Source organism: Pomacea canaliculata, linkage group LG9 (genome assembly GCF_003073045.1).
Source record: "Pomacea canaliculata isolate SZHN2017 linkage group LG9, ASM307304v1, whole genome shotgun sequence".
NCBI lineage: Eukaryota > Metazoa > Mollusca > Gastropoda > Architaenioglossa > Ampullariidae > Pomacea > Pomacea canaliculata.
Window position 1 is genome coordinate 24939436 of NC_037598.1, and position 14659 is coordinate 24954094.

At 37.4% G+C, this 14659-nt stretch overlaps 2 protein-coding genes across 2 annotated transcripts; both read right to left on the reverse strand.

Moving 5' to 3' along the window:
* Positions 1-334: 334 nt before the first annotated feature.
* LOC112571902 (receptor-type tyrosine-protein phosphatase kappa-like) lies at positions 335-10764 on the reverse strand. Its single transcript, XM_025251295.1, has 18 exons — positions 10677-10764; positions 10031-10166; positions 9547-9803; positions 9014-9101; positions 8633-8709; positions 8095-8131; positions 7770-7867; positions 7334-7462; positions 6730-6878; positions 5248-5383; positions 4753-4896; positions 4200-4299; positions 3843-3916; positions 3205-3339; positions 2590-2709; positions 2132-2283; positions 1728-1863; positions 335-1182 (listed from the first exon to the last, which is right to left on the reverse strand). The coding sequence occupies exons 2-18, from the start codon at positions 10065-10067 to the stop codon at positions 1111-1113; spliced, it is 1941 nt and encodes a 646-aa protein (XP_025107080.1). The 5' UTR covers positions 10068-10166; positions 10677-10764; the 3' UTR covers positions 335-1110.
* Positions 10765-11270: 506 nt separating this feature from the next.
* LOC112572989 (multiple epidermal growth factor-like domains protein 11) lies at positions 11271-14355 on the reverse strand. The gene is made up of 4 exons (XM_025253020.1): positions 14139-14355; positions 13155-13346; positions 11999-12136; positions 11271-11416 (listed from the first exon to the last, which is right to left on the reverse strand). Exons 1-4 carry the CDS (start codon positions 14353-14355, stop codon positions 11271-11273), a joined length of 693 nt encoding a protein of 230 aa, XP_025108805.1.
* Positions 14356-14659: the final 304 nt, after the last annotated feature.

Genomic DNA, 14659 nt, shown 5'->3' on the forward strand with positions numbered 1-14659 from the left:
TTTACTTCTCTATATATATCGGGATGGATTTCCCATTTGTTACATTCTTCAGTAATATGCAATAATAAAAGTGTAAGAACATTTGTATAAGGTTCCAACTGTTGATCAAAAGTTGCCAGTTCCATATAGCTGAGAGCTGTATATCTTTCCACTTTCATTAGTCCATATAATTCTTGTCAAAAGACCTGTATATATATATATTATTTCTTTTCTAAATCTGGATTTCTGTATGTAAAACTTTGCCATTATTATTATTGTCTATTACTTTAATCGTGAGACTATTGTGACAAGGCTTGAACACCTTACTAGACAAAGTGAAGTTTGAAATCAGTTCCTTTAGCTTTTTCAAGCATTTTATTTCTTAAACTGGGAAAGTGGGTAACCAAGAGGTCAGAGCATCTGCCTCCTAGTCTTGAGGCCCATCAACTAGCCGATGTGTCATTAATTACGACAAAGCATTTCAAAAATATGTTTTATGATTTTCAGAGAAGTAGTGTATAATATAAGAAATAATTTTATGCCTTGCAATTAATTAAAATAATGTTGGTAAATACTAAAATGCACAAAACAACTTCTATATATACACATGTATTGTCAATACAAACAAATACACGTAGTAATAAATACATGATAAATAAATGTAATTCTGAACACAGCGATTTCAATATAACTGTGACTACCACTGTCATGGAAGTAACGGAAATATTTTAGAAGGAATTACGAGTGCTGATGATGGCTAAGTCCCTAATGAGTTTCCTCAGACCGACAAAGGCAGACAGTGTTCTCAGTGTTAGCTATGTGTCTGTCTACAGTGTAGCAGCAGTCGTCTGGGTGTCGGTGGCTTACACCCGGATTACACCAGAGGTCGTTAGTCCAAACCTGGAGGACAGTGGACCATCCTCAGAGAAAATGCTTGTTCCAAAGACAAGATTCCAACATATGACATGACCCCCAGTGTTTAAGATCGCCGACATTTCTATATTGTCCATCGCATGACTGTCCTTACCCCGCCCCGATTCAATAAGCAATACAATGTTTGTCAGGAAATCAAGTTCAAAGAAGAACACAGTGTGAAGGAGTGATTATGGAAGGTCCACATGTTTGTAGTTGTTATCTATTGGCGTAGAGACTCTGTGAAGCTCGGAACCGATGAGCTACTTCATAGCAGAATCGGTATTCTTCCTGAAATAGAAAATAGAATTACAACATGATGGTGGATATTAATATATATATAGTACACGGAAAGAAATCATCTTATATAATATTATAGAAATCTTTGCTTCAAGCTAGAAGCTTTTCGTAATCTTTTCCGGAATTTTAGTCGCTCAAATGATGATACATTGGTAGACAACTGGACACAGCTCAGTCTGTGTAATTTAACTGACACGGAGGAACTGGCATCACTTTACTTAATTAGAGGATATAATTACAAATGCAAGTTGTATATTCATGAAAATAAGACTATTGAAATTCACTGCAGTTTGTTCCACCCATAAATCCCCAAGTCTTCTCAAGTAAGAATAATATTCCTTTGATTATTAGCAGCCACGAAAATAAGATTGCGAAAGAGTAATAGGTCCACGAAGACTAATCCTTTAAATAAAATGTTTGTTGTTATTATTGTTGTTGTTGTTGTTGTTGTTGTTGTTGTTTTGTCTTGTTTAGTGTCACATTCAATAAGTTCGATGTTGACATGAGATCTCAACTACTGATGGACGTTCACCTACCAGCGACGTGACGACCTCAGGTCTGACCTCCTGCATTTCTCTGACCTTCATGAAGATGTCGGCTGTGAGGTCAGAAGTCATCTGAGTGATGATGTTACACAGTACGCAGAACAAACCACTCTTTGCAGCCCCGTCTCTGTTCACAAAAATAATATTTAACTTTACTGTAAGCTGTTCAAACTATCAAGGAAGCAGTTTTTGACAAATGACCGTAGAGGTTACTACCATTACTATTACTAACAACAAGTAGAAGAAAAAAAGATAAAAAGATAAAAGAGAACAAAAATCAACAAATTCATCAAGAAAACATTAGCACACGTCCTTTGTAGAGTACTGCATGAAACTTTTTTTTGTTTTATTTTGATGCTTAAAAGAAGGAATGAACACTGTGTGGCATCACTGACATGCACTGGATGAGGACGGGGCAGGACTTGGTGTCGAGGGCAAGTCCAAGCAGCAGCTGCAGCAGGTGTACGAGGTCCTCACAATAGCCGGGGACCTTGTCTCGCCAGTCAGTGAAGGACAACAGGTGGACCTCCCCGTGTTTGTGCTTTCGCTGTCAACACAACAGACAACAAACAACTGCATCACCAGAAACCAGTAAACAAATTCTTGAGAACTGGTGTGGCGAAAATATTCTTGTAGTGATTATAGTAAACAACAAAAAATAGTTTTTTCGGCGACATTGTCAGCCACTTACAACAGGCGTCAATGTTAATTGAAGTCAGTCTTAGAAAAGTTTTACATGTCATTTTCTTGTTTGCTCGAAACAAGTTCTCCACATTTTAGATGAGACATATCAGAAAACATTCCAGACATTCTCTGGACATAAAATACAGACTTTGTGTGTTGCAAGTGTTACCTCCCACTTGAGACTGTAGCTCTGTAAGCTGACTCCCAACACATCTTTGTCAACTAGTGTCACAGTGTAATTCTCAGCCACCAACTTTTCTTCTTTTGTCGGCCAATAAGGACACAGATTCTGATGGACAAGGATGAAAATGTAAGAAAACAAACAATTCACACAGCAGTGCAGGGTTACATACAGAATAGAAAATGTCTGAGGTATAAGTGTTTGTTCCTAAGTTTATGCTAGTATACCAAACTATAAACTATGGTTGTTTTTTGTTCTAGTTTTGTTCTTCTTATGATGACATCAATAATAATGAGGATGATTATGATCGTCATCATTATTTTTATGATGAAAACTTATTAGAGACCAAGAAAATAAGCAAATAAAAACAAAAAGAAGGTCGACCCTGCGTGCCTTCTGGTTAGAACGACTCTTGTGTACTAACGTATTATAAGCTATCTGCTTTTTCACCCAAAAATATCATACATAAAGCAAAGTAGCTAATAAACAAAAATTATTAAATAACTATTTTCCAATTCATATCGGCAATGGTATCAAAGGGTTATCATTCAGATAATAGCCTTTATAATTCTAGCTTGTGTACACATTTATAACTCAGTCTACCTTTTGTAAACAGTCAGCACTTCCCAGAGACACAATGTTTGTGACATCAAAGCTTTCCACCAACCGCCACAGGTCTTGGACGGTGTCTGGCAACGGCAGTTGTGTCAAGATGCTGCCTCGGGCATCAATCAGGGTCTGACAACAGAAGGTACAGGCTAATCAGCAATACAATTCATCAATTTAAAATCATTTAAATAACATTCAGCTTCATAGAGCATGCACATCCTATTATATTATTATTATTAATAATTCACATTATCAGAGTTGGCCATTCAGCTTTGTAGTCCTGTCTTTAAGTCTAAGACTAAAACTTAAAATCTTCCCAATATGAAAATAATATTTAACAACAATACAAATTTACTCAGTAGTTCAGTGCATTTTATGTCCAAGCTGAAGAAGGGTAGCTTTCACACACAAACCACAATTTTAATGAGTATGGAAACCACATAAGCAGCAAGACTTATCCGAATTCAGCCTGTAAGCCATGAATGTCAGTCTGAGACATGACTGGAATCAGCCACAGACTAGCAAAGGTCAAAGGGAAATAAATAAATCGTGTGGGCCACCTCAATACCATGTTATAACCACACACACACATTATATTCTAGGATTCATGCTAAATAGTGAGCAGCACTTACTGGAGCAAAAACAGCGGAAATGTAGTTGTTTCTCCCTCGAGCATGCGCAGTGAGGTAAACCAAATGATTGTCAGCTGATAAAAGAAGAATAAATGGACATGTAAAAACTAGTTTTTGATGCAGATTTTAGTGCAGACAATGATATTTGTGTTTCTTTCTCTGTGTGTTCGTTTGTTTGTTTGTTTGTGTTTAGCCCCTGGGCTAACGGTTACTGGGCTAACGGTTCACTACCAGGCATGGCTGTCTATTACGTCACAGTCTGTATATTTTTCTGTCAGTACCTTTCTCTCTCTCACTCACACACACACACACATCAAGCCATTGGATGATGAAAAGATTGCAAAAATATTTTCTTACGAGGAAGAGAATTCATATTTCGATTCTTGTCTCGGTTCTCGGATGAAGTAGAAATCGTGTAACGTGGTTGTTTCAGACGATCTCTCATCAACTGTAGATTCTATAATTAACAACAACAAATTATCTCTCTCTTTTCCACATGTTCAGAGATTCGCATACAAAGATACTCTTACTAAGAGGTTATTTATTACTACTACTACTAACAATTACAATTACGACTAAAGCAATAGTAAATGAACATATAGTATCTGCATTTTTAGTCTACCTGTTCATACTACATTCAAATAAACATATATATATATATATAAACAAACCGACAAAACTAAAAAAGAAATAAGACAAAACTTGTACACCGAAGCAAATCCCGGGAACGAGAATGAGAAAGGAAGGAAGTTGGAATGAAAACAAATTTTTCTGAGACTACGATAAGAACAGACAAGAAAAGCATCATCAATATACATGTCATATTGAATACAGATCGAAGTGGATAAAAACAAGATGAAAAAAGGCATTTGGTAGGTAAAGACGAGACAAACACCAGACAGCACACCACCTGAAACTCAGTGTCCACAATCTTGTCATCAGTTGTGGTGGTGGTGGACATTAAGGAGGCCATGTCAAAGTAGGCGACTTCTCGCCGAGTGTTGAGGCTGCTGTAGGCTTCCAACACCACCTCGTACACAAACGAGTACTGCTCCTACCAGGACATCATATTACTGGCTTCTTCAGCAAATGACTAGCGATTTTTAAAGATATTCTTACATATTTTTTCTTATTATTTATCTGATTGAAACAATTGCAATTGTACCTAATTGGTGTGAACTGTTCAAGTGTCTCAACTCTTATTTATCGCATAACATTATTCGCAAGTGTTTTTATTGATTGAAGTATATAGCTATATTTTGAGTGTTTGTTGCATAAAATAAGCTGTAAGTGTCATTTTTTTCAATATTTGATTTATTTTTGCGGGACGAATACATGATAAAGAACAACAACGAAAAGGATGCCACTTGTCTTCCACAGAATAAAATCAGAGAAAAAGGCGAACCTTGTTTTGCACCATGTTGCATCGGTCGTCCCGCAGTCTCTTGACGACATCCAGAACATCGACAGTCCCATCCTCTGTCGCCTGGTCCATCACAATATCAATCGCTATGTAGGTACCCGTGCGTCCAACACCAGCACTAGAGGGGGGAACGGGAAAGTTGTAAAGAAACTGTCCAACAGCAGCACTAGATTAAGGGACAAACTTTGTTTTATTTTGAACACTGAGGAACCTAACACTTTAGCGGAGAATTCAGTTTTAGATTTTCATCTTTCCCACCAACTCTCTGGAACCTGGAATTTTTAGCAAACAGGCAACAGAGAGTTTGTGTTAAATGTCTTTTCTCAGATCCTATTGTCACCTGTACAGGCTCCCTTCATGGCCGCTGCTTGTCTCTACTCCTGTACATACTGTATATTAACAGTTGTAGAGGCACTACATATAGGAGCTTTCTAGTAAAATGTGGTGATGACACTGCCTTGCTGTCTATTTGTATGATACTGAACATGATCATAGTGATGCTCTTCCTGACTTTGTTCACTGGTGTGACGAACACTTTCTTGTCTTCAATGCCTTAAAGACTAAGGAAATGATTTTCGATTTTTGGACGAAGAGGGCTTAGTCAGTCATCAGTATTATCGATGATAATAACATTGAGGTATTAACCCTAAACCTAACCCTGACTCTTACAAATATCTAGGTACTATCTTCGATAACAAGCTTAAATGAGATGAGCATCCATGAGCTAATAGCGCCTGTACACATCTGTCAGTCCTTCTCCTCTAATACAAGAATGCTACAAAATTTGTGAAAATTACAACAAATATTTAAAAACAAAGACATGTTGTAAAGTGATAACAAGCGTTAAACTATAGTTGTTTTTTTTTTATTGGAAAACATAACGGGTAAACGCAGGGGAAGCAGATGTGCCATTTCGATAATTATTTCCCTTGTTCCTCGCTTCTCTCCATCTGCACGTGTGTCTATTCTCCCTCTCTTTTAACTACTTTCTCTTGTTATGATCTTTATTACAGTAACAAACTATAAAGAATGATTCGTTTAATATTAATAGAGTTTACCTTGATGTATCACTAAAACTCGTCTTTAATATAGAGGCAACTCTTCTTTATAATTATCTAGACGTGGTTAACAGTATGCTGGCTGGTAAGGGAAATAATCGTGAAAAAACCTGACAGACGTCCATCAGTAATTTTAAAAGCTAGAGAGATTGTTTACAATCAACATCAAGAGTCAAGCGCTGACAGGGAAATTAATTGCTTCTTTTCCATGGTAATTACACAAAACTTTCTTCTCTATTTAATTAACACACATGAAATAGTTTTAGTGTGGAGCTGTCTATGGTTACGATCAGACTGACAATACAGATTTGTGTTCACGCACACACAAACACACACACACACACACACACACACACACACACATCACACACAGAGTTAAACATAGAGAACTCGGTGTCTCCATTACCTGCAGTGAACAAGGGGAGGCGACAGTGTACTGGCAGAGTTACGGGACTTTGCAAACTTGCAGAAGTCAGTGAGGGCGATGGTGGAGGGGATCTCGTGGTCCTTCCAGTCCACGTAGTGAAGCTGTTCCACCAGGCGAAAGTTCCTCACCTTTGAGAGAGCAAACAATTTGTTTTATGTCTGACGTAATTGGGAAAATAATAACAATAACAACAATAACAATAATAATAATTACAATAACAATAATAAAGCACATTTATAGAGCTTAGTCGAATATTAAACAAGCTGTAATCGTTTTCCAAAGTAATGCAATCCATAAACTGTATTCATATTTATTAGTTTAAAAAGATTTTTTCCCAAGAATTTGCCGGTGTTTACATTTGTAAAATTTTTTTTTTAAATTCTCTACATTTTGTTCTCAAGTTCTAAAATCCAAACAAATGGACTTAAAGGTTTCAGTCTAGCATTCTAATCAGTTAATAAAACTGATTTTTTTCCAACATAACGTGTAAATTTTCAAATCTGTAATTGCTAATTACTTTGTGCTTTTTTTAAAATGGTTTAATAACTGAAATCATAGAAGGACAACAGGGATTAATACTTACATTGACTGGCTGTACATGAAGAGTCCTTACGATGAAGTGCGCCCTCTTGTCCTCCTCAGCACACGTCACTTCCACCTGCCCGTAAACGTTCTTCTCTCCCTTTGCCGGCCAGTACTCAAAGCACTTGGACTGCACGACATACAGAGTGAGGTGGGCTGCATGGCATGTAGTCACATAGTTCATCTTCACAAGATATTATACACATTATACATAACTGAATGATCTAGGCAATGAAAAAGCTGCAGAAAAGAGCCGACGAAATAAAAATAGGAAAGAAGAAAAGAGAAACTACCTATTGTGCGAACAAAAGAAAGAAAAAAAAACCCAGAATGAAGTAAGAAATGAACAAACACATGAGTAATTAAATAAAACAGGAGGGAAGCACCGCATGGGATTTTTATGAATGTGATGATATCGTTGTTGTGAAGTGGATTACCTTCCCATTTTCAAGAGCGTTAGTCAACATGATTATCTGAGTTACGTTTTCCTGCCACACCATTCGCCAAAAGTCATCAACGGTGTTGTTTCTGGGTCCTGTAGACAATCAGTCAATGATCTCGTCAGTCATTCAAGTTTATTTGATCCTAATTAAATAATCAATTAACAGATTACATTTTATTCATCCACTAGAATTTCTTTCTTTGATCGAAAAAATGGGATAAAATATAAAGCGAGTGAAAGGAGATCTGAAAGAAGAAAACAAGATATACATATAGAGCTATTTGAGCCTGTCATAGTATACACAATACAGTTACACATACCTTGGGCTGCAATGTAAGCTTTGTCTCGCTTGTATCCCTGGAGAAAAGACATTAAATTATATTATAATTTAGAATCCAACAACACGAGTAAACAAGTATTAAACGTTTACTGGCCACAGGAAGCCTCCAACAATAAGTTTCTTCTTTAAAGTGAAGATGCCGAGCTAGATATTTGAAAAGACGATTGAAAGAGTTTCCCATTACTCTTGCTTTTCTTATTGCATTTAAAAAGTGATGCAGACAGTTACATTTTTTACTGTGTTTTGATGTCTCTGTAAGATGCTTTTGCAGCAAGTCTTTTAATTTCCATCTTATTGTTTTCGATTATTAGAACACTAGCATCTACAGCCAGCAACCGTCCAACCCTGCTTCAGGGTGGCACACGAGGTCACGGCCTCTGTTCTACTGGTATCCAGACATCGTCACGATAAGTAGTAGATGATTGTTGCTGCTCCACCCTGTAGACCTCTCTACTACTGAACTCTCACTGACTAGAAATGAAAACATTCAAACACTCAGTCTCACTGACAACACTCACGGTGATGAAGCTGGCGTTGATATAGTCCGAAGAGTTATCACCCTTTACCTTCTCCAGGACAACTCTGTTGAAGTCGTCTGTTGTATGGTGAAAATAACGTAACAATGTTAGTGGGTTTTTTTAAATACACCAAAAATAATTACATTGATAAACATAGTGCATAGTACCAGATTTGTGAAGTTCTGCATAGTTTACTATTAATTCTGTTTACTTTAAAATAGCAATGTTTAGAGAAAAATTATTTACAATTTTTTGCACATTTTCTGAAAGATAACACGGAATATATTCCAAAAATTGTTCTTTCTTTCGAAATGAAAAGATTTTTTTAATTTTCATTTGTGAAAGGTACTTTTCTATGTCACCAATAAGTAACTAACTCACAAGGAAGAATAGTGTTAAACCGATTTTTGTAGTGATTTTCTTTCTGTGATCCGTTTTTGCAGTCATAAATTAAACCAGAGGGCAGCTCCTGCCAAACAAATTTTTTCCATAATTATTTATTCTTTGATTTATTACAAATGTTAACATGAGTCCGTGCGTGCGTGCGTGCGTGCGTGCGTGTGTTCACCCAGGTAAACAAGAAAAATCCGGGCACTTGTCTGCATCCACAAATAACTTAGCCCTTGCATAATCTTGATATTTTCTTAAATACATAGATTTCAAGAAATCAAAACCTGCCACGATTGACCACAAGAAACAAAAATAAATAAATAATAATAATTTATCGTAAATTTCAGCAAGAGATAACAGGAGGTTCAGAATAAATTGTCAATGTTCAAAAAGTTTTCTACGAGGTTCCTCTTACAAAAATCTATTTCCCTTTCTATTATTTTAGTTCTTAGAAAACAGTTTTAGGCTCTGTTACAGACAACAAGTGTATCAACTCGCATAACAACATTTCTTCCTGATTTTACTGAGAATTCGTCGTCAACGGAGCGCAGTTTCTTCTCGACCTCCATTTTGAACATGCGCAGTGACACGCCAGTAGTGGCGGCGTGCATCCGGGCATCTAGGTGTGATGTTCGTCCGCCTGCAGTGAGCAGAGCTTCCGTCCGAATGTTGACATAAACATCAGCAGCCCCGAGTGAGTGCGCAGTGCCGGCCCCTTGTCTCACTTCCGGCTGATGGTGCAGCTGTAGCGTAGCGGTCCTCGCTACCGTAGCGTATTCGTCTGAAATCAAAGGTAAAATCGAAAGTAAACATTCAGTGTGTAAATAGGCAAATACTAATACATACTTTGGTTAATGCAAATTTAAGCACAAAAAATATATTTAACATTTTCTTAAATCTTCAGCTACGACAACTATCCACGGACTATAGTTCTGATAATGAGGATGGAAATGACAACACTGATGGCGACGATGATGACGCTGATGATGATAGGGACGATCATCTCACCATTGGAGACAGGTGGTGAGCACGCATGAGCGACCATGTTGTTGATGTAGTGGACATCCGGTGTATGATTTTCATCAGCGAGGTGAGGAGGCGGACACGATCGCTGAAAACAGGTTTCCGTTGCAGCCAATATCTCCTAGAAAAATTATCAGTTATAACAGATGGGCGATGACATGGTATTTTAATTATAGTAGACTGACATTAATCTACACGAACTGAAGCTCTAGTGGCTTGATTGATGCATGTATACACGTGTTAGGTAAGCACAAAGCATTTTTAAAATTCAGAGAAAGGTCATTGAAATGTGACCTCTCTACCTCTCACCTTTGGAATTGCATGTTATGTTCTTACGTCCAAAATACAGTGCATCGATTACATCTATGAGGCATTTGAAGTGCGAAATTTAAATAATAGTTGAGTTTTATTGCATTGTTTTATATTGTATTGTGTACTGTTTGGATTCCTGTTGAAATGGGTCAAAGGCCTTTTTAATACATTAATCATTAATAAATCTTTATCCAAACCACATTATAATCTACATTCCATCATAGTAGTAACCATGACCAGCATTACCCGTCGTCATCAGAATTTTAAAAACTGGACAGAAAACAAGAGTTCACAGAGTGGAGAATCACAGAAGACTTACCTCACAATGAGAAAAATCACAACGGCCAGCAGAATGATGACAAAGATGATTCCTACAGCAACACCAGCGGCGCTTGTGCTTGTATCTACAAGTTCTGTGGAAAAAAGTTTTCAATGTATTTTGTGATAGTCTTCAAACCACAGAGGTTAAATTTAAAGTAAATTTTATATCAGAAAAATACATTATCAAGATTCATAACATTAATTACTGAAATTTTAATCTAGCACTAACTGTTATCTCAACACGTTGAAATAATTTGTCTGTAAATTTTGAGGGAGGAAAATGCCAAAAGATACTTAACTTGTATGGTAATGGAGGCAAATCTCGAAAAGCATCCTCTTACCCATGCACTTAGTTCCTTGGAAACCCTCCAGACAGCCGTTGCTACAAAAGCCGTTTTCGTGGTGACAGTCCTGCTGGTGACGACACCGTCCGCAGGTCTGGTTACACCCATCACCATGTGAGCCAAGTGGACATTCTGTAAACACGCCATAGATAGTTGTTGTTGTTTATTTTTAGTGTGAGCTTCTGTCTTTTTCTAACCACAGGACTTAATGTTTCTTGGACAGTCTACTATTTGTATTTTTTGAGCTACTACTCACGTTGGTCACAAAGGTCACCTAGAAGTCCAGGTGGACATCCTTTGGCACATTTGCCAGTTTTCTTGTCACAGGCCTCATCGTCCTTACACCGACGGCAAGAGAGTTGACAGTTAGCGCCATACTTGCCGTCTTCACATTCTTCAAAAAGATTCAGTTACTAAGAGAAATTCTAACTGATTTTGAGAAATGATGTCAATATTTAAAAGCATTCACATTTTTATCATACTCATATATACTAATTTACAATGAGCACAGCAGATTGTTGTTATCATCTGGGTAATACAAAAGTATTTGAAGAACAAAATACTCGCCAAACACACCCTTTTCGCACTTATCGCCATTCCACCCTGTTTGACAGCCGTTCGGACATCTACCCGTCACCTTGTCACATGTGAAGTTGGCGCATTTTCCACAAGATTGAGAGCAATTCCAGCCATACGTCCATTCTTCACAAGCTTCACATAATATATAAAGTAAATATTTTTTTAATTTAATTACCTACAGCATCACAAGGTTTTTTTGCTACATGTTTCTTTCCTCATGTCTTTGTGAAACGCCCATAATTTTATTTTAATCGATTTTGACAGATTTTAAATGAAAAGATTTTGCTCGTACATTCGGAGAGCTACTTCTGTCGGTTGTTTTTCTTTGAAAATTTTTTTTACGTTTTCGGTACTCAGGAACAAAATAAATTATCAGACATGTTCGTGTCAAACATACCCGTCTGGCACAAGTCGTCTGTCCACCCTGCTGCACAGCCAGTCGGACATCTACCCGTCACCTTGTCACAAGCCAAGGAGTTGGCACACTGACCACACGACTGAGAACAGCTCCAGCCATACTTCCCATCCAAGCAACCTAAAGTACAAAACAGTCATTTGTAAATCCTAATTTTAATCGGGTGTTACAAGGTAAAGTTTTTGATGTACTTTTCTTTACTTGTCTTTTTCCCTCATTCTCCCAGCTGAGTTTATTTTAAAACGACTTTCACATATTTCAGTCTGCTTGGCTTTACTAGTACAACCTGGGATTTAGCTTTGTTGGTTGTTGTTCACTGAGTTCTGTTTGTGAGAGCAAATGATAAGCCAGATGTCTAAGAAAAGCATTTGTGAAATTAAGTTACATGTTTCACACATGTGGCTAAAAAAAGGTCCTTTAATCCTTTAATCAGGGCATTTTTTTTTTAAATTTACATTGAAAGGACCAAGCTTTTACAAATAAAATCAACCCTTTTTAACTTTTGATCTTTCCCATTTTCCCATTTCCCATATCTCTTTCTATTTTTTTATGCATGGTTATTTTTTATGCAGTTCAGGGTCTAGCATTACTTCTATGATATCATTGCATGATGATTAACATTTTAAGCCTCCCAGACATTATCAGCAAACTGTGGTTGTCATTACTTTTGTGACATCCTTGTCCTTGCCATCCTGGGTGACAGCCTCTCGGACATCGTCCACTTGCTTTGTCACAAGTCTCACCCTCACAGTGACCACAGCTTTGATGACAGTTAGCTCCGTACTTTCCGTCCTTGCAAACTGAAAATGTATTCTTATCTTCTTAATATTTTAAATTCATAATTTGAAAACTCCAATATATTGTCTGCATGATACTTGAATGGTCCAGGCGCACTACATGCTAAACTATGAGAGTGCTTCGGCTAGAAACACTGCATAACATGCGAGTGGAAATAGGTAGGTAAGTTCGCAATTACAAATTAAATGTTCTGTACTTTGTTACGAAAATTCCTGTCGATTTTAGGAACAATATAATAGTGTAGAAAACTGACTTCTAGAGAACAAGAATGATGTTATGTTATACTAGAGGAGGAAACACGTATGGTTATTAAAGTAAAGAAAAGAAAGTGTATACGTACCCCACACCTCAACCTCACACATGTTGAGGCTGATATCGTTCCTATTTCTGCTGTCTCTCCTAATCTTGACTGTCCTGCCAGACAGCGCCGTGGTACAGGACAGGGTAAAAGGGTTGGTAGAGGGCATGTCTTTAATCGAGAAACACTGGTGGTTGTCTATGGTGACAGTTGTGTCCACCATTCTGCGTAAGACTGTGAAGGAATACAGTTGTAGGTCGTTGAAAGGTACAAACATTAGACAAACACACATGTACACAAGTATTATGTTCCTTTACTTATATATAAAGATGACTTTAAACATCACAAACACTCAAATGCTCTCTTTACCTGATAACTAAAAGAACTTTAAGCCAGTGATGTGTTAAGAAGATTAATCCAGCAATTACAAGTTTCTTCTCACTCGACTAGTGGCTAACCTTTGTGGTTCTTAGTGTTGAACAAAGACAAAAAAAGGAGTATTGAACACTAAATTAGAATAAAAGTAAGAAAGCACACAAACAATCCCACCCGACGTACACACACAAGCAGACCCATCCACCCACCATACACACAAACACCCATACAAACTCCCCGTCCAAAAATAGAGACAAAGAAAGAAAGAATAAAGAAGAAAAAGTAAAAAGTGCAATTTTGATTCTGAGTTTCAAATCCGAGTAACTTGAATGGTGCCCACACTATAGCGGGTTGGGAGGTGGGCGAGGGAAAGAGGGGTTGGCGTAGGAGTTTAAGGACGAGTCAGTAGTTGTCACCAAAAGCAGCCCTGTACTAATATTCAGGAGACTGACTCAAGAAAGAAGCGATAGTTAGCAGAGGTTGTGAGATAATTAGATAACAATAAGGGGATTCCTTATAAGAAATCTACATGGTTTTTCTTTTATTGAAAATTTAATTGTTACAAACTGTATAATATACATGTCGCCATCTTGTGTTTCTAGTGCTGAGTAACACTTTAGTATTTGTGTAAAATATTGAAGAGTAACTTACAGCCAGGACGGCCATAGATGGTGATGTAAGCCACAGGGTACACGTGACCAAGGTCTACTTCCCACGATGGATACTCGTCTCTGGGATTTTCAGATGTGTGGATACAGGTCATGAACTCGGTGATATTTCCACCCGGTGTCCTGCCATCCACCGCCGCAGACCCTGATGTAAATTTACTGTGAGTGGAGCTCTGCTTTGTTGCCTTGCTCAAAGCCATGTTCCCTGTAACAACGATCGAGTCAAGAGTTACAATATGAGAGAAGAGGTGTGAGTGAACTAAACTGTAGCACTGGTAGCCATATTTACTTTTAGAGGCTTTCTTCTTTAAATCAACAAACATACATTATAAAAGATTTCTGTGCTCTAGTACACCTTAGCGGGTAATATAAATGGTGTTTACAATATTTTGTGAAATAAAATTGTTCTCACTAAACACAGTGTACAGTAGGTCCCTTGTGAAATGTAAGTACACACCAGTTATGATGTTATACAGCATCTCGAGTATTTACTAATGATGGTAT